The 24,937-nt window shown below is 52.6% G+C and overlaps 14 protein-coding genes across 14 annotated transcripts; 9 read left to right on the top strand and 5 right to left on the bottom strand.

The window, feature by feature from the left end:
- Positions 1-84: 84 nt before the first annotated feature.
- On the top strand, positions 85-1,303 carry A1O1_02685 (uncharacterized protein; the record flags this gene model as incomplete). Its single annotated transcript, XM_007723595.1, has 3 exons — positions 85-464; positions 517-638; positions 690-1,303. 3 exons carry the CDS (start codon positions 85-87, stop codon positions 1,301-1,303), a joined length of 1,116 nt encoding a protein of 371 aa, XP_007721785.1.
- A 1,175-nt stretch (positions 1,304-2,478) lies between these two features.
- On the bottom strand, positions 2,479-3,669 carry A1O1_02684 (uncharacterized protein; the record flags this gene model as incomplete). Its single annotated transcript, XM_007723594.1, has 3 exons — positions 2,479-3,319; positions 3,391-3,461; positions 3,538-3,669. 3 exons carry the CDS (start codon positions 3,667-3,669, stop codon positions 2,479-2,481), a joined length of 1,044 nt encoding a protein of 347 aa, XP_007721784.1.
- Positions 3,670-4,113: 444 nt separating this feature from the next.
- A1O1_02683 (chaperonin GroES) lies at positions 4,114-4,659 on the top strand (the record flags this gene model as incomplete). The annotated part of the gene is made up of 4 exons (XM_007723593.1): positions 4,114-4,116; positions 4,180-4,437; positions 4,516-4,574; positions 4,635-4,659. 4 exons carry the CDS (start codon positions 4,114-4,116, stop codon positions 4,657-4,659), a joined length of 345 nt encoding a protein of 114 aa, XP_007721783.1.
- A 505-nt stretch (positions 4,660-5,164) lies between these two features.
- Positions 5,165-7,228, bottom strand: A1O1_02682 (uncharacterized protein; the record flags this gene model as incomplete). Its single annotated transcript, XM_007723592.1, has 1 exon — positions 5,165-7,228. One exon carries the CDS (start codon positions 7,226-7,228, stop codon positions 5,165-5,167), a length of 2,064 nt encoding a protein of 687 aa, XP_007721782.1.
- Positions 7,229-7,759: 531 nt separating this feature from the next.
- On the top strand, positions 7,760-8,393 carry A1O1_02681 (uncharacterized protein; the record flags this gene model as incomplete). The annotated part of the gene is made up of 3 exons (XM_007723591.1): positions 7,760-7,817; positions 7,882-8,127; positions 8,179-8,393. 3 exons carry the CDS (start codon positions 7,760-7,762, stop codon positions 8,391-8,393), a joined length of 519 nt encoding a protein of 172 aa, XP_007721781.1.
- Positions 8,394-9,453: 1,060 nt separating this feature from the next.
- On the top strand, positions 9,454-11,586 carry A1O1_02680 (primary-amine oxidase; the record flags this gene model as incomplete). The annotated part of the gene is made up of 3 exons (XM_007723590.1): positions 9,454-9,510; positions 9,560-9,988; positions 10,039-11,586. The coding sequence occupies 3 exons, from the start codon at positions 9,454-9,456 to the stop codon at positions 11,584-11,586; spliced, it is 2,034 nt and encodes a 677-aa protein (XP_007721780.1).
- Positions 11,587-14,024: 2,438 nt separating this feature from the next.
- Positions 14,025-15,578, top strand: A1O1_02679 (aldehyde dehydrogenase; the record flags this gene model as incomplete). The annotated part of the gene is made up of 2 exons (XM_007723589.1): positions 14,025-14,190; positions 14,254-15,578. 2 exons carry the CDS (start codon positions 14,025-14,027, stop codon positions 15,576-15,578), a joined length of 1,491 nt encoding a protein of 496 aa, XP_007721779.1.
- A 1,160-nt stretch (positions 15,579-16,738) lies between these two features.
- Positions 16,739-17,879, top strand: A1O1_02678 (uncharacterized protein; the record flags this gene model as incomplete). Its single annotated transcript, XM_007723588.1, has 2 exons — positions 16,739-17,278; positions 17,451-17,879. 2 exons carry the CDS (start codon positions 16,739-16,741, stop codon positions 17,877-17,879), a joined length of 969 nt encoding a protein of 322 aa, XP_007721778.1.
- A 289-nt stretch (positions 17,880-18,168) lies between these two features.
- A1O1_02677 (uncharacterized protein) lies at positions 18,169-18,726 on the bottom strand (the record flags this gene model as incomplete). Its single annotated transcript, XM_007723587.1, has 1 exon — positions 18,169-18,726. The coding sequence occupies one exon, from the start codon at positions 18,724-18,726 to the stop codon at positions 18,169-18,171; it is 558 nt and encodes a 185-aa protein (XP_007721777.1).
- Positions 18,727-19,313: 587 nt separating this feature from the next.
- A1O1_02676 (uncharacterized protein) lies at positions 19,314-20,331 on the top strand (the record flags this gene model as incomplete). Its single annotated transcript, XM_007723586.1, has 2 exons — positions 19,314-19,357; positions 19,407-20,331. 2 exons carry the CDS (start codon positions 19,314-19,316, stop codon positions 20,329-20,331), a joined length of 969 nt encoding a protein of 322 aa, XP_007721776.1.
- Positions 20,332-20,446: 115 nt separating this feature from the next.
- A1O1_02675 (DNA-directed RNA polymerase I, II, and III subunit RPABC3) lies at positions 20,447-20,931 on the bottom strand (the record flags this gene model as incomplete). The annotated part of the gene is made up of 2 exons (XM_007723585.1): positions 20,447-20,552; positions 20,606-20,931. The coding sequence occupies 2 exons, from the start codon at positions 20,929-20,931 to the stop codon at positions 20,447-20,449; spliced, it is 432 nt and encodes a 143-aa protein (XP_007721775.1).
- A 278-nt stretch (positions 20,932-21,209) lies between these two features.
- Positions 21,210-22,483, top strand: A1O1_02674 (elongator complex protein 4; the record flags this gene model as incomplete). The annotated part of the gene is made up of 2 exons (XM_007723584.1): positions 21,210-21,654; positions 21,759-22,483. The coding sequence occupies 2 exons, from the start codon at positions 21,210-21,212 to the stop codon at positions 22,481-22,483; spliced, it is 1,170 nt and encodes a 389-aa protein (XP_007721774.1).
- Positions 22,484-22,502: 19 nt separating this feature from the next.
- A1O1_02673 (uncharacterized protein) lies at positions 22,503-22,819 on the bottom strand (the record flags this gene model as incomplete). The annotated part of the gene is made up of 2 exons (XM_007723583.1): positions 22,503-22,675; positions 22,762-22,819. The coding sequence occupies 2 exons, from the start codon at positions 22,817-22,819 to the stop codon at positions 22,503-22,505; spliced, it is 231 nt and encodes a 76-aa protein (XP_007721773.1).
- Positions 22,820-23,513: 694 nt separating this feature from the next.
- On the top strand, positions 23,514-24,458 carry A1O1_02672 (uncharacterized protein; the record flags this gene model as incomplete). Its single annotated transcript, XM_007723582.1, has 1 exon — positions 23,514-24,458. The coding sequence occupies one exon, from the start codon at positions 23,514-23,516 to the stop codon at positions 24,456-24,458; it is 945 nt and encodes a 314-aa protein (XP_007721772.1).
- Between the last annotated feature and the right edge of the window lie 479 nt (positions 24,459-24,937).

Here is a 24,937-nt window from a genome sequence, read left to right as displayed (position 1 = left end):
CAACGAGCCGCTACAACTGCAACTGCCTCACACATTCTCTGCCATCCACAGCTCAGCCTCGAACCTCTCAAGGCAGCCTCTGTGATGCCATGGACCAACGCCTACGATGCAACAATCAGACCGGTGGACCGTGTCGTGCTGTTCTGTCACAAGAAGCGGTCGTCACTACATGCTCGCATGTTCCGATCTGCTCTTTCTGGTTTCCATCTCTTCCTAACCCTTGATAGACACATCTTTTGCATCGCATGCTCCAAAAATGCCGGTCTGACCGATGCTCCCCGGACGCAGCGTCGCTGTCCTGTTTGTGCAACCACCCTTCCTAATATCGATGATGCAGTCCAGACGCGCCTCAACCCTTCGGAGGAATACAAGGCCAGCGTTCTCAGCGGACTCGACCCTTCAACGATCATGGAATGTGCAGGGCGGGCAATAGCCTTCTGGACCTACCAGATTACACAGGAATTGTGAGGATGTGAAATTTGTCTACATTGCAGCCATCTAATTGATGGTTTGCAGCTCTTATCAGGAGTACGTCGCTAAAAATCTCAGCGAGAGTAATGACCACCTCAACACAGCTGTGGACAAGATAATCCACGACGCCAACACTGAAATCCAGGCGCTGGAGAAGAAGTTTGAGGGTACGCCGCGCAGTCTCCAACACCACGCTATACATTCTGACTTGTTTGGAGCGCTCTCGGTCGATCACAAGACATTGGAGCATAAATATGCGGAGCTCGTTGATCTCTACCGGGAAAAAAGCAGGAAGCATTCCCAGACCCAGAAGCTGTATGATACTCTAAAGAAAAAGTGTCTTGTCGAGCAGACACACGGCCTTGTCTCGAACAATCCTGCACAGATCCACAAGCCCGTAAACACCATACCGCAGCCGGCATCAGCCCGGACGCGGGCAGATCAGAATCAGGGTCCTCCACAGCGTCCGAGGCTGAACGAAAGACCCGGCTCCCGGGGTGGGCAAATACACCACGGCCCCGAACAACTTCATCCTCACCAACGGTCGGGTAGCAGCGCGTACGGGGGCGACCAGGTTGGCATGCTCCCACCAGAAAGGTCTCGCTTGGCCAAAACCCGTCTGTACTTCTCATTCAAATACAACAGACTTTTGCTCACAGATCGAAGCGAACATGCCGGTCCCGGGCACTCCAGCGCACAGAATAGCCTTGCCAAGTCAGAATTGGGAAAACACGAATCGCACCTATATCCCCACAGCAACTTCACAAATACAGTTCCCGCGCCGACAAGAAGTGCCAGGCTCAGCTCGCCGCCAGCCACTCTTTCCAAGTAGGATACCGGCAGCTCGAAACCATGGTGGAGCGACTGCCGCTACGAGACATGGCAGAGCAGGTACAGTCGCATCGGTCGACATTGGATCGAAGTTCAGCGCATACACTGGTGAGACCTGGCCATCCATCCGCCGAGCAGGGCGTAGCTGACAGCATATAGACAGATTCTACCACGCGCCACATCGGAGCGAAGATGCTGGTGGAGCGGCTGCACGCTTTTCTGAGGGCTTCCATTGAAAGTTGGAGGACCCGAACCACGACCCGAGGCGCCGTCTCCGGGAGGGCTTTGGGAATGAGCCGCAAACCACGGTGTGTTCATGCGTGTCGAGGCATCCTCTACCCGTTCGTAGAGTATGCACAGGTGTCATGCCTTTGGCATTTACTTGCTATCGGTAGTTGTCCTGGTTCGTTATCCACTGGCCGAAGAATCTAGCTCAGAGAAACACGGGACAGACAATGTTGAGCAACGGACTTTCCCTCTGGTATCATACACTGGACCTCGCCGCGCAGCTTATGCCTACCCTGCGCCGAGGCTAAACCGACGCGTATGGAAACAGAGATGTGGTTACGACTACTACATGTCTTTGGTTGGAAGGCTGTGCCGGGGAATGCCATGAAAGGAGAGGAATGCTCCGAATCAAATGAGAAGATGGAACATTTCCATTTCAGATTGGATCAGAAGACCTTGTCTCCGTGCAGACACATCACTTCCACTGCTGGTGCAGGTGGATGCTCTAACTGGTGGTGTATGCTGCAGAGAATGTCAAGTCTTAGGCAGACTCGAGCTCAGGTGCGCCTTCAGGGTGTAATAGCATCATACCCATTGCACCAATTCTTCATCTTGCGTGCTATGTCTTTCATGCCCGCTCATTTGCTAAAGTCATCTTTTTTGTGACCACCAAATCATTACCGCTGTGAGCTATTCCAGCAACGTGCAGCGCTGGATGTGCTCGATGCGGAAACCCCTGATCGAAGCTTGGTATCAACGGGCACCGATCCCTTCCCGGACTGGTCTGATATATGAAAGCTCGAGGCCATTTGCCCGTGGTCCCAAACCGAGCGAATGTCGGTTAGGGGTACCTAACCAACGAGGAGTTGATGTCGACGTTAACAGCCCCCGGCTCCAAATCAGTCCACGTCAGTAGTGAACAGAGGAGTCCGAATGCCGAAAATGTTTCTACCAATTCCTCCTTCCACCCTTCCCTCTTCCGCGCCCGAAGCCGCCGCCGCCGCCGCCGCCTTGATCGAATCCACCTCCACCACCACCACCGCCTCCATAACCGCCAGCAGGACCGGCCGGTGGCTGTGGCTGGCCCATGATACCAGCGCCTCCGGCGGCCATGAACTGCATGAACTGTGCGGGATCCATGGAAGAAGGATCGAGACCTTGGGAGGTCATTGCGGCAAACATCTGCTGCATTTGAGCGTCGCTGGGCATTGCCATCTGCGACATGTCTGCGGCAGGGCCTGGTCCAGGTCCTGGTCCAGGCACCGGGCCACCAGAAACAACGCCGGGACCAACAGGACCAGGCATTGGCGGCATGCCCGGCATCCCACCGCCCGGGATTCCCTCGACAAACGCTTTGAGTTGCTCGGCCTGCTGCGTGATCTCCTTGACCTCCTTGGGCATCTGCTGCTGTTTCAGGCAATACGACGCCCACGTGAACTCATCGAAGCCGTAGTTGAAATAGTCCGTAATGTCGGCGCCGGGCTTGCGCCACGGCTTGGAAGATTCAGTGGGGAAGTCGACGTCGAAGTCCGTCGACAGGATCGGCTTGCCCGTGGCTGGGTGAACCGGGTTGCCGTTCGGATCGATCTTCGAAGTATGTCGTGCGGGATATTCTGTACCGGGCCGATCGTTCATCGTCGGCGGTTGTGAGTCTCCTCTCGTAGCATCAGCGGCGGCCGGCGTTCCTGGTTTGACCGCTAGGCCTGCTGGTGTCGGTGTCAATGACGACTTTCTAAGATTGTCTGCGGCCGCGGGGGCAAGACTGGAAGGGCGCTGCCTGGGTTGTTGTCTGCTGAAATGTTAGTCCATTACATGGGGTCACCCTGCCCATAAGGCCGTCGCTCCAGAACAAAGACGTACGATCCTGGTCCTGCTTGGTCTGGCTGTGGTTCGTCTTTGGCGTCTGCGTCAATGATGAAGTCGACATCGTCCTACGAAACGGTCAGCCTTTTGTGGCCTTCAAGCAGAACCGCTGCGTTGTAGGGATCAGAGATGTGTATGACATACGTCGCTCTCCTCCTCAACTTCTTCGCCCTCTTCACCGTCTTCCGCGTCCTCCATCTTCACTTCGCCTTGGCTCTTGGTGCCGTTCACCTCATGGTGCTCTGGGTAGATGTCGTCGTCGTCCGAGTCCATCATCTTGAATGTCTAGCGCGGTACTGCTTGTGGAACAATACTAGTACCGGCGGGCGACTCGACGGGGTCCGTTGATGATTCCAAAGAAGTGCATGCGGCGCGCAGTATGTTTACTCTGTTTGCTTGTTTTGCGTGATTTAGACTTGGCGAGTTTGCCAGAAGGCTGAAGTGGACCGCCGTCTTGCTGGAGCCTGGAGTCTGCGAATCGGAGGTCACGTCCTGCCAAAAGGAAGGTCTGGCGACTGCGGATGGTTCGAGAAAAAAAGGTACCCCGTAGTTCCTTTAATATGTGGTCAGTATAGGTTGATGCTCATTCTGTTTACAGGTCTTCTGCACATTTTCATACCTTTTGACTACTCGACTCAGTTGAACTGTACGAATCGCAAGAACTGAAGATACATTACACCTCCCTTTATACTTCCAATCGCTACCCTTACAACCTTCACAATGGTCAGTACCTTCTCTGCCCTCCGTCCCGGCGTTTCGTGCGCGCATTCCACTTGCGACATGTAGGACATCTGGCTGACAAGCTCGGATCTCCAGACGACCGCACTTAAGAGCATCCGATCCCTCGCTCCTCTGCTCGACCGCGTTCTGGTCCAGCGGATCAAGGCCGAGCCCAGAACGGCCGGTGGTATCTTCCTCCCGGAGAGCAGCGTCAAGGACCTGAACGAAGCAAAGGTCCTGGCCGTGGGACCCGGTGGTTTCGACAAGGAGGGAAAGAGACTTGCGATGAGTGTGAAGGAGGGCGACAAAGTTTTGATTCCTCAGGTATGATGGAGCTGCTAGCAAAGATACAGGAGAGAAAGAGAGAGCACCAAGGATGGAAACTAACGCATCATGTTGCAGTATGGCGGCAGCCCCGTTAAAGTTGGAGATGAGGAATACCACCTGTTCCGCGACCATGAGTATGTGCATCCTCGGTCTCCTTTGGTTGTCGAAATCATGTCGCTAACCATGCCAAAAAGGCTTCTCGCAAAGATCAACGAATAGATTTCGCAATTCCTACTAGGCTTATTGCCACGACCGGCTTAGCAAGCAATAACCTCAGTGCTCAAATACCACGGCTGAAGGCGCGAGGTTCTGGGTTCCGGGTCTGTACACCTTTTACACCATGTACTATCATTGAGGCACTGCATCAGAGCTTCACCAAAAAATATTAGATCCTCTATTTGAGACTCAAGTCGAATGTGAAGGAAAACGAGGAACAATGTACGCAATTTGAGCATCGGCGACAAGCGCGGAGTCTGTCTGTCCTACATCTTGTATACACCATTGTCGATTTTCTCAGACAATAGTAATTTATTTCATCTCCGCTCAAATCGTTACCGACAGAGCCAACTGTGTATCCGCTAGACACTGCAACTCCTCCCACTGCTCCCAGTCCGTGTATTCCAGCAAGCGGAAAGATCCCCATCCTAAGCACGAGAATTAAGTTCCGACCTCGGTCCACCAAAAGTTCAAGATGGGCTTCGTCGGTCAGACCAGGCTTGTCTCCTCAAGTATTGCCCCTACCACGCGACTTTGACCTGCCCTGATCCGCGGTAGCCCCGGAACGGTTTCCATGATTGGGACGAGGAATATCCCTGACCTCGAGCCCTCTTCCAATGACCTCCCGGAAATCCAGGCCAACCTCGCCCAATAGTTCCCTTTCGTGAGACCAGACAACATCCATGCATTCCCTCCATAGCTTGCCGTCCTTCTCTATGGCACTCAGCTGTCGTACGAGCAACGTGTTGAACGTTTCAAGGTGCTCATTCGCCCATTTGATACAAGCGCTAGTCGTGGTCGAAGGGAATGACGCCTGGTAGATCAGCACGGTGTTCTTGACTATGGTGAAGTAGACGAAAGAGATGGCGAAAACGTATCGGTGGAGATCACCCTCAAACACACATTGTCGTACCCGTTTGGTCAGAGTCTCACCGCGAGCATTCAGGTAGAGCTCCCGAGCCCGGTCTTCAAATCCGAGACGGATGAGGTAGCCCGACGTCTTCTTCGTGGCGTCCATGAAGGAAGGCGTCTCCACAAGTTCGCGGCAAAGGACCGTCGCGAGTTTCGCAGCACGTTCATCAACCTTGACTGTGATCAGCTCCTGGGCGATTGAGTTGTTCTTGAGACTCTTCGCGATCTTGCGGAGCTTTTCCACTTTCTCAACGGCTTCATCGAATCGCTGCAGGGAGATCTCAATATCAAGGTCGTCGATTTGCCCTTCCACCCACCTGAAGTTTTGCTTTCTCCCGTCTATTTCAATCAGGATGTCCGGCCTTTCCTTGGCAGAGTTTATGCTGTCAATCATGTCTATGTTGTTGGCTGACGCCGGATCACGCGCAGCGAAATAGCTCAAGCCCTCGGTTTGAGACTTGTTCTGTTCGCCCTGGCTCTTTGTCGCCTTGCGACAATCTTCGGTGGCTTTCCTCAGGGCCATCAAAAGTCCATTCTTTGCCTTTTCGTCTCGCTTCTCATGTCGGTAAGTAAGCGATCTGCCGCCGGATCTGATGGATAGTGCAGATGACACGGTTTTCTCCTCGGTGGGCGTAGTGCTGCCTGTGGTCAGACTCGTCGCCATATCGATGACCTCGATGTCTTGTAAGGGCCAGCATTCTTCGGCTACAAGTTTTGTAGGAGCCGGGCCCTGCTGCGGCACATTAGGGTCGACCCGCTTGCGTTTCTTAGACGCGATCAGGAGATGATCGTTTAATAGAACGATATGAACTGGTCGTTTCGCCTTCCACGTTGCACTGTCAAGTTCGATCCAGTTCCCGGTCTCTGCGACGATATGCCGGCCAGGGGCAGCCGGCAGGAACTTCTGCGATTTCTCGATATTCTTCCACAGGGCCTGAAGCTGGATGTTCCACATTTGCTCCAAGTTTGCAACCGATGTTCTGTTCGGGTTACGCCTTGACTGCGAAGTGCCATTAAGTGCCGGTGTAAGTGTAGTGTTGGTCGTCCCAATGGTCGCCTGCCCAAGTGTGCCTGTAAGCTCCGACATCAAATTCTGAAGGATAGACATTTCAGCTTTCAACTTTTCCGCCTCTTTACTGATTTTGATGAACTGAGTCCTGTTCTGATAGACGCTTTGCTGCAATTCGGCCGAATTCCTATTCTTGAGCCGCTGCAGATTGGTCTGGTATTCTTGAATATCTTGCTCTGACGCGTTGGACAGAAGGTCTGCGACATAGCGTTCATGTTGGAGATTTGAATCTTTGAGGGTTTCGTTGTCGACTAGCAGTGGCCGTGAAGGCGATACCCCGGCGCGGCGCGGAGAACCACCTTGGGAGCGTCGTTTCGGCGCCCCTGGAAGACTGGGTACAGGAGGAGCTCCGATGTTGCTAAAGTCAGGTAGCTGGTTGTAACGCGTCGAGTATCGTCGCTTGACAAGATCGGACGTCTCGGTAGGCACATTTCGTTCTCGTGGGACGGTCAGAGTGCTTCCTGGCTTACTCTGCTTTGTTGCAGCTGTCGCTGCTGGTCTAGTAATGCCAGGTCCAGAGGCATTCTGGGGTGCGCTTATTGTAGGCCGGTCCTTGCGCTTTCTTCTCAGAGTGAGAGTCCTTGGGTCCATGGCGGTAATTAGGATAGACGAGCCTCTCACGAAGCCCTCTAGTCGTGCAGACGTCGAGGGAGGTCACGTCTGGTCTGCTCGCAGCATCAAGTGTCGGCCAAGGCAGAGAGGCTGGACCGGTAAGGGTCTACTACGTGGACGTCCCCAGAATGACCTCTTTAAGGAGGAAAGACACGCCGCCCTCCGCTTGTCACTGCCAAACTACCTCTGATGGGAAACAGCGTGATTTCTGTACGGCAGATCACAGATGGCATGCGCACGCCTTGGCGAGACAGCCAACCGCAGTGCAGCCTCGCAATTGAGTCGTCCAGTCCCGCGAGTCAGGCTTAAACTTGAAGCTGGGAAATTTGGCAGAAGCTATTATTCTTGAGACATCATCATCTCAAGCGACATCATTCAAACAGGACCATCTCGTGGTATACATCTGGGTCTAGCCAATATCCAACGATAGTTCGGGATCTCGCCATCCTGCTGAGATTGATCCGTTGAACTGCCATCGCTACCCAACGTCGCTTTGTCCCAACACCCATCATGAAGACATCGACTATTGTCACGATATCCGTCGGCACGGCCGTCACCGGACTGCTCGGTATGTCAATGCACGATGCAACAAGTCATTGATATGTTCCGACGAAAGACTGACATACTAGCAGCCTATGCCGTTTATTTTGACTACAAACGGAGAAACGACCCCGAATTTCGAAGGGCCTTGAAGAAAGAGTCGCGCAGGCAGGCCAGATTAGCCAAAGAGGAGGCCGAGATCCAGGGCAAACAACAAAGAGAAGAGATCAAGCATGCAGTGCAAGAAGCAATCGAAGAAGGCTTCCCCACGGACATCGAAGAGAAGGAGGCTTTCTTCATGCAGCAAATAGCGCAGGGAGAGGCATTGGCCGGAGATGGTATGCATATATTCCCTTTATCTGTTCATGGCAGCGACTTACTTTCCACAGGCTCTGACCCCGTCGGTGCTGCACTATGCTTCTACAAAGGCCTCAAGGTTTATCCCGAGCCATCGTCACTTATTGGCATTTACGATAATACCGTTCCCAAAGACATCCTCGAGATCCTGGCAATCATGGTAGCCCAAGACAAGAACCTCAAAGTGGGCTCGTTTGGCGCTTCTAGTGAAGGAGCGGCTTCTGACAGTGGTCCTGGTGTCGAATAAATGTCTTCCTGCATAATGAAGCGCATGCCCATGTACCAACAAGAACTAAAATTTGTTGCACGGGGAGGAAGTCGGCATGTTTCAAAGACTATTCTACTCGAATCTCGCCTCTCTGTACGACTGATGTATACCAGCGCTGCCTTGAGGTGGAGTTTCAAAATATGCTCCTGGCTTGGACATAATTTCAGCGGTTACCCAGTTTATCGATTCAATCAAAAGCTTGACAATGTCTTTATATGACCTCCCCCTCTCGTCGGAATCCATTTCTTGTCATTGCAAATGTCCGACGTCCCTCTGATCCTGACAGCGAGTTATTGTCCTCCACGAATGCTGGTTATCCCCCAGATTCCAGGTTCCATGCTATTCGTCCATCATGACGAAGACCTTCATTCTAATCTCACAAAAACATCAAGAAGGGCTGCCTGAGATTCTGTTTCCCATGCTGTTTCTTCCAAGATGACCATCAGGTATAGAGATGCCTGGAACTCTCGTTATCCGAGATGCACGGAACGCTGGATGGCGCGCGTGGCACCGCTAGTCCCTGCCCATGCAGAGGAGCTATACAGGTTTTGCAATCCGCCCATCTTCCAAAGCTTTTGTCTATACCGTCAAATGCATGAGTAATAGGTACGGTCTCAGAATATCTGGTTCTGGTATTGTCTCTTACTGACAGGCTCCAACTACATCACCATATAGCATGGGACAGGTCGCCAATGTCCGGCGAGGCTTGGATAGAGCGCCCACCTCCGCAAAGTGACCTCGCCTGTGTCCTCCCTACCTTGTTTGTATTGGACCATGACGGATCTGTATCTCACCTATCTTCCTTGGACACGTTAGGGTCGATGTCAGAGGGCGGCCTGGCGTCGTTAGGTTGGGGCCGATATAAACCCACGCAGTCCTCCCGAAGGTTGTGGCTCGCCAATGTTCACGCCATTGTTGGAGATTCATTATCAGAAGTTGATAAACAGTGAAGAGATCTCGTATCCTAGGAAAAACAATACTGCAAGCCGACCGCAAGAGCAGCGCAGCGCGATATTGAAGTGCACGTTCTATCGCAGTGATGGGTGGATTGACGGCACATCCTTTTGACCCTCTAACACCCCAAGAAATATCTCAAGTATGCGCGATCGAGTGTTCATGCTTATACTTTGTGGGCTAACCAACAGGTTGCCCACCATGTTCGAGCTGCATTCCCAGATCGAGAAGCGTATTTCCGGGTTATTACGCTTTGTGAGCCGCCAAAGGCAGATATGATTCGGTTTCTCGAGGCCGAAAGCGACAAGACTGTTCCGCAGGTCACGCCCGCTCGAGTGGGCATGGTCCAGGTCTTCTTGGGGCCCAGGGACAGCGAACACTTCTTTCAGCTGAAGATTGACGTTGTCTCGGGCAAGGTCCTCGAGCAAGAGCAATTGCGTGGCTGTCATCCACATGTCGACGCCAGCGACATGCAAAAGATCGAACGGGCATGTCTCGATGACCCAGGGGTGCAAGCCGCGATCAAAGAATTGCAACTGCCTGAAGGTGCCCTGGTGAAGATTGAGCCGTGGACATACGCAACTGATGGCATGAACGACATGAGCCAAAAGATCACCATGGTAAGACATGCAATCTCTGGTGGTCTTCCCGAAAACTTAACGAGATCTAGTGTTACTTTTACATGCAGTTGTCCAGTCATCCAGATGCCAATCACTATGCCTACCCTCTCGATCTTTGCGTCGAAATGTCCGGAGATGCTCGAGTCCTCAAGATATACTACTTGCCTTATGGAACTTCGAACGAAACAAGTATGGCGGCGAAGCCATGGGATCAGAAGAAGGTCCACGGCTCCAGCATTGAATATCATCCTGACCTGGTCCCTGAACATCGCACGACGACGAAGCCGTATCATGTCTCTCAACCACAAGGGCCCTCGTTCGTGACGGAGGGAAACCTCATCCGCTGGGAGAAGTGGACTGTGCGTGTTGGCTTCAACTACCGAGAAGGCCTCACTCTTCACGACATCAGATATGACGGACGAAGCCTCTTCTACCGGCTGTCCCTGTCGGAGATGTTTGTGCCTTATGGAGATCCTCGAATGCCATATGTGCGCAAGGCAGCATTCGACGTGGGCAACGATGGAGCTGGTGTCAATGCCAACAACTTGCAACTTGGCTGCGATTGTCTAGGCCACATTAAATATTTCGATGGATGGCACACCACAAGTCCAGGAGACCCTCTTCAGATCCCCAATGCCATCTGTTGCCACGAAGTCGATGACGGCATCTTATGGAAACATACTAATTTCCGGACTGGCCATGCAGTTGTGACGCGGTCGCGCGTCCTGGTCCTGCAGACGATCATCACCGTCTCCAACTACGAGTACATCTTTGCCTTCCACTTAGGACAAGACGCATCTCTTCACTACGAGGTTCGAGCCACGGGGATTGTTTCAACCGTACCCATCAGCATCGGGGATACGGTTCCCTTTGGCACGGTCGTTGCACCAGGGGTGCTGGCGCCCTACCATCAGCATATCTTTTCTCTGCGAATTGATCCGGCAATTGCAGGCTATAAGAACTCCTTGCTCATTGAAGAATCACATCCCATGCCAACGCAGGATCCAAAAGTCCACAATCCATTTGGAGTTGGATATACCACCGAGTCACAGTTCGTCGAGAACGAATCTGGTCACGACCTCGACCACACTGTCAACAGGGTTTTCAAAGTTGTCAATGAAGAAGTGATCAATCCCGTCACTGGTGGGCCTGTTGGGTACAAGCTTTCCCCGTTCTACAGCCAGTTGCTTCTGGCTCACCCGTCCTCGTACCATGCAAGGAGGTCTGAATTCGGAGCTCATGCAGTTTGGGTTACCCGATACCATGATGACGAATTGTTCGCTGCGGGTCAGCATACCATGCAGTCTTTGGGCGGGCAGGGCATTGCTTCATGGATCAGAAAACGCCAGCAGAACAAAGAGGCCACCAGCGTCAGGAACGAAGATATTGTTATCTGGCACACTTTTGGATCGACACACAATCCTCGTGTGGAAGACTGGCCCGTCATGCCATGTGAGAAAATGCAGGTCGGATTGAAGCCCGTCAACTTCTTCACCGCAAATCCGGCAATAGATGTGGCTGTGTCGACACAAGATCGGAACCAGAGCGTTCTTGTCAATGACAGTGTCACGCCGGTAGAGGGACATTGTTGTACATAGAAAACTGAAGTCGAGTATTTTCCAGTAAAGCCTTGTTGGCAAGGCTGGACATCAGATGACCTGGTCTTTTTCCGTGTACGCACACCTTACTTATAGACAGCAGCATCGCCCAAGAGGTTTCCAGGAGCGACCAACAGGTCTGCTTCGAAGTGTCTTGTCAATCTAGGTGCAATAGCCGGCGCACTTCCTATAGAATTAAGCTCAGTAACTGTCCTTATTGAGAATTGTACAAGTAATCATCCAATCACTACCTACCTTAGGTAGTAAAAGTCCTAGTCACGTGTGGATATAAGCTCTTATATTTGTAGTCTAAGAATGATAGGAGGCGACTACGTACTACTATAATAAACACCAAAAAATCAAAAGTCGAACCAACAACCTTTGCAGAATGGTAAAAAAGTTGATCACCCAACTAGCCCGAAACTTCGCATATCTTGCCACGGTGTAATCTCACATCGCCAACTCCGGGTGGGGATGTCTCTGCAGAATTGCTTCCCTCAAGTATCATCTCCATTGCTTAGCGCCCCGTAGCAATCGTAGTTTACACATACGAGTACGATGGACGACCCGAAATCCCGAGTGAGGCACGCATGAACAAGTGGTGTGTGAAGCGACGCCCAAGGCTCAAAGGCAACCTTCTAACTTTTTGACCACGACAGCCATATGCCAAGACCGAAGAAGTAGTATATATCCTGGATTATTTTGCGAGTTGCTGCACGTGACCAGCCCCCCGCATATACCCCTAGTTTACCTCGGTACCTATTATCTGTCACCCCGCAGTGACATCAACACCGTAGTACCACTTTTGACTTACAACACAACTTGTAGTAATTCTCTCACACAGGGTGGCGGTTTATCAATAGTCCTGGAATCCTCCAAAAGTGTTACATGTTATTTGCTATTTCGCTATGTTACATGGGGAATCCCGCTGAAGTGTAAGACGACGCATCTACTATGTAAGGTACGTCGGTATGGTGTGGCTGTGGTGGTGAGCTGTCAGCTTAACTCTAACAACTTCTGACTTCGTAAATGTCGAATTTCCGCAACAGCAACGCAGGGGAGTTCAGAGTTCAATCATGGGCGGGGCTTGATATCTCTGGTAGTACTAGCCAGTCCTACATCGGGATTGTGTTTGCGTCCGCCTCCAACTTGAAGCGCAGTGCAGCTGGTTACTTCCCTCACCCCCATCAGATCCACCCGACATCCCATCTCTGCCTCGATCGAGGCAAAGGTACTCTCGGCGGTCGCAAGGATCGTTTCGATGCCGCGGCTCAAATCCTATCTCGAAGGATAGTCTACCTTCCGGCGGATTTCATCCCTATCTCACACCCTCCCTGCCTCCCTATCGCGGACAGTCAATCGTCTGGCAGACCACCTTTCACCCGAATCTACCGAGCCTACTTATACACACACACGCTTCCTGGGATCTCCGGTATCCCTCGGCGTTGGATTGCGGCAAGACAACTCTGCCCCCCAGGTGCCGGGCCCCATAGTCACAATTTCCCCATCTGCAATACGTCTCCCGCAATCTACGGGGTGTGAACCGCTCGACCGTGGCTCCGCTGTCCAGCGCCCATGTTCCATCCGTCCTCGGAGCCTTCGAGGTTTTCTAGTAACATACCGCACAAGTTTCGATATAGACGGTCGTCCTTTCAACCACGGATTCGTGAATAGACTCTGATGGCGGCTGACCGGACAGCGGCTACATCCTGGATGCAAATGATATCTAAAAGCAGGGCATACTAGGTACAAAATACCCCTCTCAGGGGGACCTCGGGTTCAGGTGGCACAAGAGACTGCGTATCCCGCAACACAAACGCTGGATGCTACTGGATCCGGGGCCCGTGAACAGACAGGTCAACGTAAGGTAAGCACTTGAATAGTACCTAGGTAGCTGTGGCGGCATCGAGTCTCTCACGCTTAGTAGGTCTTCTTTGCATCCTTCGAACCGGCGGTAGCCATCCTTTGGCCCAGTGTCCACTGTCCCCCGAACGAATTTGTCTGACCCATTCAAGTAACCCCGCAGTTGATACCAGGGGGCCCCAAACGGCCAATTGTCAACCCTCCCACCCCAAGGTCTGACGACAATGTGAGCAGCGTCTCCCTCCTCTACGTTTCCCGCAGCTGCCGTTCGGCCTATTGAACTGCCTCCCGCCCCTGTCCAGTGGCTCGGACTATAGGAAAGCGAACGAGCAGGTGGGTATCATCTCATCTTAGGGATGAAATCGACGGCTCAAAGATGAGATGGACGGCTGACCGTGACCTTCCCCGCGTCATCAAACGTTGAGAATAAAGCTTGCCCTTGCCCGTGGTTGATCATCTCCTCCTCTTCCTCCTCTTGTCCATTCCGTCCAGTCTCTTCTTCGCGGCTCTCTTTACCTGTGATACTCCTTCTGCCGCAAAAAGTGATTGCATATCAATCAATCAACACTGCATCCATGTCTCTAACCCAGCAGATTGAGACGCCCAGCGTCACCTACGAGCAACCGCTCGGCTTGTACATCGATGGCAAGTGGGTGAAGGGTGTTGAGGGCAAGACCTTCGAGACCATCAATCCCACCAACGAGAAGCCCATCGTCGCAGTCCACGAGGCTGGTCCAGAGGGTAAGTGGAAAACTCTTCCGCGAGATAGGCCCTCTCGGTGTTGATGCTGATCGCCGTGTGCAGATGTCGACATCGCCGTCAAGGCCGCCCGAAAAGCCTTTGAAGGCGTTTGGGCCCAGACCCTCCCCTCTGTCCGAGGCGCAATGCTGACGAAGCTTGCCGACCTCTTTGACGAACACACCGATATCCTCGCTGCCATCGAGTCGCTCGACAACGGTAAGGCGCTCTCGATGGCCAAGGTCGATGTCCAGCTCGCCTCGGGCTGCTTGAGGTATTATGGTGGATGGGCAGACAAGATCCACGGCAAGACCATCGACACCGACCCCGAGACCTTCAACTACACACGGCATGAGCCCGTCGGTGTCTGCGGTCAGATCATTCCCTGGAACTTCCCTCTTCTCATGTGGTCCTGGAAGATCGGACCTGCTTTGGCCACCGGTAACACCGTCGTCTTGAAGTCGGCCGAGCAGACCCCTCTGTCAGCCCTATATGCCGCCACTCTGTGCGAGAAGGCTGGCTTTCCCCCTGGTGTTGTCAACATCCTCTCCGGTTTTGGAAAGACCGCCGGGGCGGCGATTGCTTCTCACATGGACATCGACAAAGTTGCTTTCACTGGCTCGACCGTCGTCGGCCGAACCATTCTTCAATCCGCGGCCAAGTCGAACCTGAAGAAGGTCACGCTCGAGCTCGGTGGCAAGTCGCCCAACATTGTCTTCAATGATGCCAACCTGGAGGACGCCATCTCTTGGGTCAACTTTGGTATTTTCTTCAACCACGGCCAGTGCTGCTGCGCTGGCTCGAGAATCTATGTCCAAAGTGGAATCTACGACAAGTTCGTTGCGGCATTCCGGGAACGCACAGCAAAGAACGTGGTCGGTGACCCGTTCAAGCAGGACACCTTCCAGGGTCCTCAAGTCAGCAAGCTCCAATTTGACAGAATCATGAGCTACATCCAGTCCGGCAAGGAAGCTGGTGCCACGGTCGAGACCGGCGGTGAGCGTCACGGCGACGAGGGTTACTTCATCAAGCCCACCATCTTCACCAACGTCAGCCCCGATATGAAGATCATGCAAGAAGAAATCTTCGGTCCCGTCTGCGCCATCAGCAAGTTTGAGACCGAGGATGAAGTCATCAAGGCCGGCAACGAGAGCACTTACGGTCTTGCCGCTGCCGTCCACACCACCAACCTCAACACTGCCATCCGCGTTGCCAATCACCTGAAGGCCGGTACTGTCTGGGTCAACAACTACAACATGCTCAGCTACCAAGTGCCTTTCGGCGGCTTCAAGGAGTCTGGTATTGGCCGTGAGCTCGGCAAGTATGCCCTCAGCAATTACACCCAGGTCAAGTCGGTCCGTATCCGACTTGGAAGCGCCCTCTTTGGATAGAGGAATCTTGGTGTCTCCAAAAAAAGTGAAATGCAACAAATCAAGAAAAAAAGAGGGGGATGAATTGGATCAAGCGTGGGGATTGTTGAAGTATCTCTTTTGAGAGTGCCCGGGACTGAGCTGTGGTGGCATACTGGAACAGATTGTTGCTGTAGGTCGGCTGAGGCTTTGAAATGTAGCGCTTATCGATCTTGCACGTACATTTTAACGACAGATGATGAGTAAAACATGGGACTTTGAAAAGCGTGTTTTGACTTGTTTGACCCGTTCAGCGTGCTCTTCGCAGTGATATTTTATACCTACCTACTTGATTAGTCTCCTCTTCTCGTCGCATCGGAGGCCGTCGTCTTGTCATCACACACCTTGAAGTAGTACTTGGATTTGCTTGTCATTATGACCTGCCTGACGGGAGAGTGTGTTGAAGAATTACGGTGGTTGGTTATCTACTACGTTAGGTAGAATGAGTCCTTTATGTACCTACCTAGAGGTACGCACACATCTATCTAATCATGGTATCCTAGCCACTCTATCGCCCGAGACTGTCTCCCTACACGTGCCATCTTCCTAGCCACTGCACGTCACACATCCACCTGTGACCGAATCAGCATTCAGCGATTATAACTTCTTAACAAGTCGGTTCCTGACCACGTAGAAAAGCCGGGAAGATAAAAGGTGCAGGGTTCGAAAGAAACCTGGCGTCAGTAGTGTTCCTACGTATACGCTCAAAAAGGGACCTCTTCTGCGCGTTTGGACTTGATATAGTTGGGCAGATTTGTCGGCAGTTGGCCACTCAACTCTTGGTGGCAAAGATAGGTAGTATCTTTGAAAAGAGAGTCTCTTTGCCTCTATCTCTGGCATACTACTTACTTTCTTTTTGGGTTCTCTCGCTCATCTACCCAAACAGATCTAGAAGGACCAGAGACGAGACGACTTGACTCGGTGCAGCATACAGTAAATAACAGACCTCAACGCGAAAATAAAAAGCAGAGGTCAGGAGAGAGAGGAGAAGAACGGAAGGAGAAAAGCTACATTCATTCGATTTCCCCAAGGTGTCCTATCCTGGTGATAACGGCTCACCGCAACCTACGATACACTGCATGCACCGCTCGTCACCACGGCTGGGGTTGGTCTTGTTGCTGTTGACGAGTCTCTTCGTGCTCATGCTAGCTATTGTATCGGCGCGGATCAATTCGAGCGCGATCGGCAAGCCGACGGTTCTCACACGATTTGTTTCTCAGGCTCGGGGATTGACCGGGTGGAGGTCGACTTTGAAGACTGAATCGATATCTTCTGGTCTGTCTGGAGATAGTCAGGCAGGGTCGAGCTTCAAGTTAGTCGATTCGACAGGTCTGGAGGAGTTCAGGTCCGATTTCTCGATATCAGCTGCGGGCGCTTCGACTTCGACTTCGTCATCGACATCGACACACACCCCACCTCAGACACAAAAGTACAAGAAGACGCTGAGACAGGCAAGCGCAAGCTTGGCCGGATTTCGAGGTCTAGAGTCGTTGGCCAAATCTCAGATCAGGCAGGTCGGCACAATGGCATCGATGGAGAATTGCGATAAGGAAGTGTCCTCGTCTGGAGACAATACGGCAACATCACCTTCCACAGCGCCGTCTGCGGAACCGCCGCTGCCGAAACTCTCTGCTGCCGAGTTCAGAACATATAATCGCCTGGCTGTGATGATGGATGCATATGTGAGTTTCCTTCCGCCATTTGTTCGAGTCACCCATATGTACCTGGGACACAAAAGCAACCGTGCTAGAATACTAGTAACCAATTGTTCCAAGATCAGTTAATCTTGTCACATTTTCTTTCCATGGTCTCGTATGGTATCATGCAGCGCTGACGGGTGTCATTTATGTCTAGCACAATCATTTCCGATACACCTGGAATTTGCTGTACAAGGCGTGTACGACGGGCTCGCGGCCAGCAGGAATGCCAATCCGGACCTTCATATCGCAAGGCATGCACCTCTGCCACGCCCTGACAGTTCACCACACCATTGAAGAACAGCACATCTTCCCGGAGCTGGCGGAACGGATGCCCGTGTTCGCGCCGCAGGAACTCTTGATCTCGCAGCACGAGCAGATCCACGAAGGTCTGGAAAAGCTCGAGGAGTATCTCAAGGCATGCCTGTCCGGCGAGAGGGAGATGCGATTGCCGGAGCTGAAGGAGGTTATGGATTCGTTTGGAGATGTGCTTTGGACACACTTGGATGACGAGGTGCGGATGCTCGGGGCCGAGAGTATGCGCAAGCACTGGTCAAAAGAGGAGATTTTGTCGATGCATTGGTGAGAGGACCGAACAGCTCAGCTTGACGTTTTGGACTTGGGTCGTCGGTAGCCCTAGAATCCACATAGTAGTCGACTGGAAAAGACAGCGAGCGCTGAGATGGCTTTGCAGGGCTCAGCGGAAGCCCCGAAAAAGCACTCACGAGGATGCGCGGCAGTTATTTGACCCCCTGCTCGTAGCGGTGTTGTTCTCCGATTAGCTCAGCCCCATGCCTCGTGGCCTTAAGAGACAAGCCTTCCCACATAGCCACCGCTAGACACCCTCATTGCGTGAAATTCGTACCATTTCCCGTTCAGTCTTGATCTCTCTCTAGGAAGCCGGGATCAGTGCGGACTTTGTTTTCGAACTTGGTCCACCAGTCCTGGAAACTCTTCAGAGGCACGACTTCGATACCATTCGCCGTGTTCCCGGCAAAGCTGGACAAAAAGTTGAATGCGTTCTTGATGATGCGCTGAGCCAGCACCCGGGCGTCCGGTGGCCGTTTAGCGACGGCGTTGACATCCGACGGCGTCTGCTGGAGCTGAGCCATTTGCACCTGGATGTTCTGCACCGGCTCGACCGAGATGCCCAGGTTGACTTCCCCGCCAGTCATCGATTCTGGGATGTTCACTCGGAACAGGGCCGAAGGCTTCTCATTGCCAATCGCCCCTAAAAACTTGAACCCCTGCTCCCCAGGCAGTTGCATGTACACTCCAGCCGCTGTGTCGGGAGGGAGAAGATTGTTGGGATGCATGAAGACGCCGACGTTGTGGAATGGTGGTGCGGCAGGGAATGATACTGCGAACTGCGTCGGGGAGACATTCGCCATGTCCGTGATCACGGGCCGGGACGGAATGAAGACGCCGAACATAGCTATTCGCTGAGCCTTGCTCTCACCAGCTCAGTGGACGAGGTACTCCTTGGTTCGATAGGTCGGTTCCGGTGAAGTTCTACAAGACCCCAGGTAGACAGGGTATCTGGACTGCGTTGTTGATTGGTTAAAGGGTGGTTGGGTTCAGCCTTGTCGCAGTGCTGAATGGAAGTAAAGGGCTGTGAAGGTGTGTACGCTGTGCTGGCAATGGGATTCCCGTTGAAGCCGTTGACACAGACGAAGGAGACCTAAGTGCATCGCATTCTTTTATGTGTGGGCGTCGAAGCTCCGTAGAATGCCGTACTCGTCTCTACAGCTTTCCTTTAGTTCGCGGTCCATTTTCCATCACACGATCGATGTTGACAGGCTCAGAAGTGACGCAGTTTCGCCAAGGGTTGGCTTAGTCAGCATATCTCGGGGAATCTCTTTTCCATTCCGGTTATCAGCAGCTACTAGGTTGCTGCTCGTACTACCTACGTACCATGAGCCTTCCAGAAGGATTTGGGTGTTTCTTCCTCCCAAGACAGATCGTCCCATGTATCTTAAAGCTGTTCCACATCACGAGTCAGTCTCGATAAGGAGACAACATGGGACAAAAGACGAACCTGAACTTGGTGGATGAATGCGACAAGTAAGTGGGCAAGGTGACATGGCTTGGGCTTCAAACACTGATTTTCAAGCTTTCCATACTACTCCGACAATCCAGAAGCATTTGAGAAACGACTGCAGGGATATTACCATTTTCTACTGGAGGGATGCGAGGAATGTCTAGGCTACGTGACTTCTAGCGTCGCAGTTCAACTGCCCATCACCCAACATTGGCACCGCGATGACAGCAAAAAACGGCTGATATTTCAGCCTCGGGATGGTAGCGGTGCGCCGGTCCAACAGTTGGAGAAGCGAAACAAGATCCTTGCAGAGTACCTCCAGGACGTCAGGGAAAAGAAAATCTTTCGAGTCCTGGATGGTTGGCGTGCCGAACTCTATCCAATATATGGTCCGAACAAGGAACTGTTGTTGAGCATGGAACGATCCGCCACACCTCTGTTTGGAGTGGTCACTTATGGTGTCCATATGACTGGCTATGTGATGACTGACGAGGGTATGAAGATATGGGCGCCTCGACGTGCCCTGACCAAGCAAACGTACCCAGGCATGATGGACAACACCGTCGCCGGCGGAATGAGTGCCGGAGAAAAGCCCTTCGAGTGTCTGGTGAGAGAGTGCGAGGAGGAAGCTTCACTGCCCGCGCAGCTTGTTCGTTCCGCCGCCCAGGCTTGCGGCACACTGACATACTTTCATGTCCGCGACGCCAGAGCCGGGGGCGAGGTAGGACTCTGTCAACCCGAGGTACAATATATCTATGACCTCCAGATGCCGCAGGACGTGATACCCCAGCCTGGGGACGACGAAGCAATTGATTTCCAGCTTTTGACGGTACAAGGAATCCAGCAAGCCATGGCTGACGGGAGGTTCAAGCCAAATTGCGCCCATCTCCTCCTAGAATTCTTCGTCCGGCATGGCATTCTGACCGCGGACAACGAGCCTGATTATATCGAAATTGTGTCTCGACTGCACAGGAAGTTGGAGTTCCCGACTGCTTGAGACCTTTTCGGAGCAGAACAACCCTGAATACCACAGAACGCCTTCGCTAAACGGAATTTACTTTTTTTTCTTCGGTTCCTCCAAAGATGCTTTTGATCCGAGTGTGCCGTCCAGTTTATTTCTTGATCAGCAAGTAGACATAGTCGATTCTGAGCGCGTTGAGAAGGGCGTAAGGGCCGTCCATGTAGAGCAACAGACCGCCGAAAGAGACATACACCTTGCTAGATACGATATGAGTGCTCTGGCTGCGCGAAGAAGTCATTCTGCAACTCACATGTTCTCTCCGTTGCCTTCCTCAAATCTGTAAATCTTCCCATGACACACATAGTCGAACTCATCCGCCAACGTTTGTTCCCCTCTCCCGACCTCTCTCCAGCCTTTACCGTCGTCCTTGCTTCCGTCGAGATTTAGCGACAGCGCCAGTGCGACGGTCATGCGCTCATCCACATTGAGCGGGTAGAGTTCGCTGTTGATATCGAGAGTAAGGAGAACTTCCTGGCCGCCCTCGCTGTAGGCTTTGATGCGCGATACCCGGTCGTACTTTGCGCTGTTGACGTCGGTGATCTTGAAGCTGTTCTCGAAAAGAATGTTTTCAGACATCTTGCCGGCGTTAGAATGTCGTCTCGCACGGGAGTATACGGAGGGATCGTGTTGGGGCGCAGTCCGAGATATCAAAGTCGCGTCTCTGCTCAAAAAATTAATTTTGGCCGCAGCGTTGGACTCCGAGTCGAGGAGGAATTTGCGTTGGATGAATTCTTGATGCGCCGGATACGGTGGGCCATCAACGCGCTCCCGACACCGAACGTCGCAGACTGAAACTTCCTACAGAGGCTAAGTGACCACCACAACATACAATCAATCCTGACTTGGCTTCTACAATGTCCTTTCGCAAGCGCAATGTGGGCCTTACCGGCTCTGCGCGAGCGGATGGGATGCCCCAGACAAACCCTAGAGAAAGAGTCCAGCTGCCGGGAGTACGGCCATCGCCTCTAGATGGGCGGCCGACAACGTCCACTGGTACAGCCAGCCTCGATGCCCTACTTGCAGGACACTCCGGCCTCGCTCTCGGAAGTTCCATCTTGATCGAAGAGAGCGGTACAACAGATTATGCTGGCGCACTGCTCAGATTTTTTGCTGCTGAAGGGCTACTGCAAGGCCAGCATGTCCATGTCGTTGGGTTGCCAGAACACTGGGCTCGAGAGCTTCCGGGGGCGGTTGGAGAATCCGAAAAGAAAGAGAAGCCGGTTGAAACCAAGGAGAAGATGAAGATCGCATGGAGATACGAGAGTCTAGGCCAATTCGGCGCAAGCACAAACACAAGAGGTGGGCAAAATCGTCCTTGTAGCATAGCTAGACCCCCAATGCTATTTCATTCAAACAGTCCTTGGTTCTCTGATTGTGGTTTTACTGACATGTCTTCGTCGCAGAACGGCGACAGTCACTCCCAGCCCAAGAAGCCCCAAGTCTAGCGTCAGGGCAGGCCAGCCCGGTGGCTTTCTGCCATACATTTGATCTGACCAAGAGACTCGTCCATCCAGCATCCTCCAGAATGGACTTTGTCCAGCTGGCAATGAATCCAACACAGTCCCCATTCACCCCGGTGCTTGAGCATCTCGGGAACTCTCTGTCAAGGTCCGCGCCCAACACGGTCCATCGCATCATCATTCCATCCTTGCTGTCTCCAGCTCTCTATCCGCCACAGTCCAGTCAACCACAATACATTCTTCAGTTCCTGCATGGCATACACTCTCTTTTCGCCGCATACCCTGACCGGATGACAGCGATCATGTCACTTCCATTGTCTCTATATCCTCGATCATCGGGCCTCGTTAGGTGGATGGAGTTGCTCAGTGATGCTGTTCTTGAGCTCTCTCCGTTTCCACACTCGGCGGATGGAGACGCACAACTCTCTCGAGGCCCAACTGCGACAGCTGATGAACCTCCTCAGGGACTTCTCCAGGTTCACCGGCTGCCGATCTTGCACGATCGCGGAAGCGGGACAGGCACCTCAGAAACTGACTGGACCTTCACCCTGAGCCGAAGGAAGTTCACCATCAAGCCTTTCAACCTTCCGCCAATCGAAGGGGATACAGAAGCACAGCAAGCGTCTGGGCCAGACCACAATGGAAAAAAGTCAGACTTGGAGTTTTGACAACACACTCCAGTCACAGTCAAATATCTTCATCCTCTGGAATGGTTTCTCTCGCGTTGAGCATGGTCTCCATCTCGATGTGCTCAGAAAACGAAGGTCCCGGAGTAGTCATTGTCCGGAAGTAAGTATGGTCGTATGATCCTTGACGAGGATTGACGCTGAAACCCGACACCCTGGCGCGAAACCTGTCACCTAAACACGATGAGAGTGCCAGAAAGGCTGGTCGAGCTGTCAGCAACCACTGAAGCAGATCTTCGCAAGGGCAACCGGCGCCATACCTAGAAAGCAGAGGAATGGCACAAACAGCAGCAACGACCACAGCCACAAGATGCCCATCACGAACTGAGTCTGGGGCGAATAGCGAACCTCACTGCAAACGTTCGCTGCGTTGCAAAGTTGACCGCTCGTTCAACTGCAGACAACACCTCCCACGGGTAGTTGTTCAACACTGGATCTGCAGCAAAAGACGGTACGGTCCATCCACTGCGCCGTATAAGGTGGTCAGCGAGTCACGCCTCCATCCGGCAGAGCATCTGGCCCCTGGCGCAGTATATTGCCAAGCATCAAGCGTGAACTTTTCTGGGCCTGAACCTGAACCTCATTCACTGCAACTTGAAGTTCAACTTCCACCATCCTTTCTTTCCGCTGGCATGTCGCAAGCCATGTAGCCTCCTCCTTCTGCTTGAAGGCCAGCCTTTCAAGCCTCTCAACTTCCCTTCTCTCCGTCAGTGTTTCTGATCGAGCTTGTCTTGCTGGACTCAGGCTTCTGCCCCACCAGATCAAGAGACAACGATCGTTGTGACTGGTATCTACTGGTGAGTGAACCCAAAAACCCTATGCTTCAAATTATCATGATTAAACCAATTTTTAATCTGTCAATCCACTGAGCGGCTCTTCGGAGCACCTGATTGAGAAAAATCGTTGTTGAAATATGAATTGAATTCTCTCCTCTGTCCAAGTCGTCATACCGCACTTGCAGGCTTGAAAGCTAACGCTATGCTCTCCTGAACTAGTCCGAGATTTCTTCGTGATGGATGCGTCTGCAGACCTTGGGTTCGGGTTCAAGCCCGACCTTCCAGTCGCCATCTCTCTGGTTGGCGGAAGATATCTAATCTTCGATGTCAAGATAGCCACTTTTCTTCGACGTGAACACCGGGTCTGCGGAACGACCATCGGCACACTTCCGTTGAGTCCTTCGCAGAATCTGTTCCTCGGTGTCCCAGTGGAGATTATGGCGGAAGAAGCCCAGGTTCTGGTTGAAAAGGGAGTGGCTTTCCTTGTCGACGATGCTCGAGTCCACAATCAGGCAATTCACTTGGCCGACAAAGCTCGACAGGCGGACTACTTGGCCAAGATACAGAAGCAGTCGAAGCACTTTGAACAAGCGCGGGCAGAGGAAAAGGAAGCCTCACGGAAACGTGCCTTGGACAAACAGTCCAAGAAAAGCCTAGCCAAGGCCTCTGCACTGAGTTCAGACCAACCAGGTGACACGGGCGCCGGCCTATTCGAATTCAACGACCGTTCAAATTTAGCCACACAGGCCGAGAACGGTGCTGCCGATGATGCTGTCCGTGATTCAGGGGTGCAAGCCCTGCCTGACCTGACGTCGTCGAGTAATTATCATGTTACCCCTGCGACGTCTCGGCTTCTGCTCCCAACTCCTCCATCAACTCCTCAATTAGAGATCAAGGATCTGCCTTCCTCCTATCCTCTCTACAGGCATCTCCATAACAGAGGCTACTTCATGACACCTGGTCTACGCTTCGGCTGTCAGTACACCGTTTATCCCGGTGACCCTCTCCGTTTCCATTCTCACTTCCTTGCCGTGGGGACTGAATGGGATGAAGAAATTGACCTGATGGAGGTTGTTGGTGGCGGAAGACTAGGCACCGGCGTCAAGAAGGGGTTCTTGCTGGGAGGGGCGGATCCAAATGGGGAGGTGCGGACTTTCAGCGTGGAATGGGCAGCAATGTGATGGGCAGCAATGTGATTGTCAGCACACGGCAGATATTTCTCAAGGCTGCTTTGCGGCTGATATGACATTCGTCTCCGACGAGAGGCCGTATGGTCGGAACCCTTTTGCGCTCGTTTGAGGCTGCTACAACCAATGTGTGGTGGTCACCCTAGTCAGCTCGGATTGAAAACCTCAATCACGACTCGCGCAGAGCATGACCAATCTCGCCCTCACAAAAGGTGGGAACATGTCTCCGTCTATCACGGTGCAGATTGCAGCGAATGCAGTCGAGCCTACCATTTGCACGTCGTCCGCTTTCTGGTTGACGGACGGAGCATGAGGATGAGCAATCTCCATCCGCATCGAGGGAGAACGTCCTTGCGGTTCCACACGAGTATAGCTGTTTGAAAGCTGTTTGAAACAGCAAGCATGACGAGAAGCAACATGAAGGCCGATCAATGATCCATAGTCCAGAGCCCAGTCGTTGACTGAAGGATGAA

Source organism: Capronia coronata (genome assembly GCF_000585585.1).
Source record: "Capronia coronata CBS 617.96 chromosome Unknown acBCG-supercont1.2, whole genome shotgun sequence".
Taxonomy (NCBI): Eukaryota; Fungi; Ascomycota; class Eurotiomycetes; order Chaetothyriales; family Herpotrichiellaceae; genus Capronia; species Capronia coronata.
Note: the sequence above shows the minus strand (reverse complement) of the source record. Positions and strands in the feature narration are given on the sequence as shown.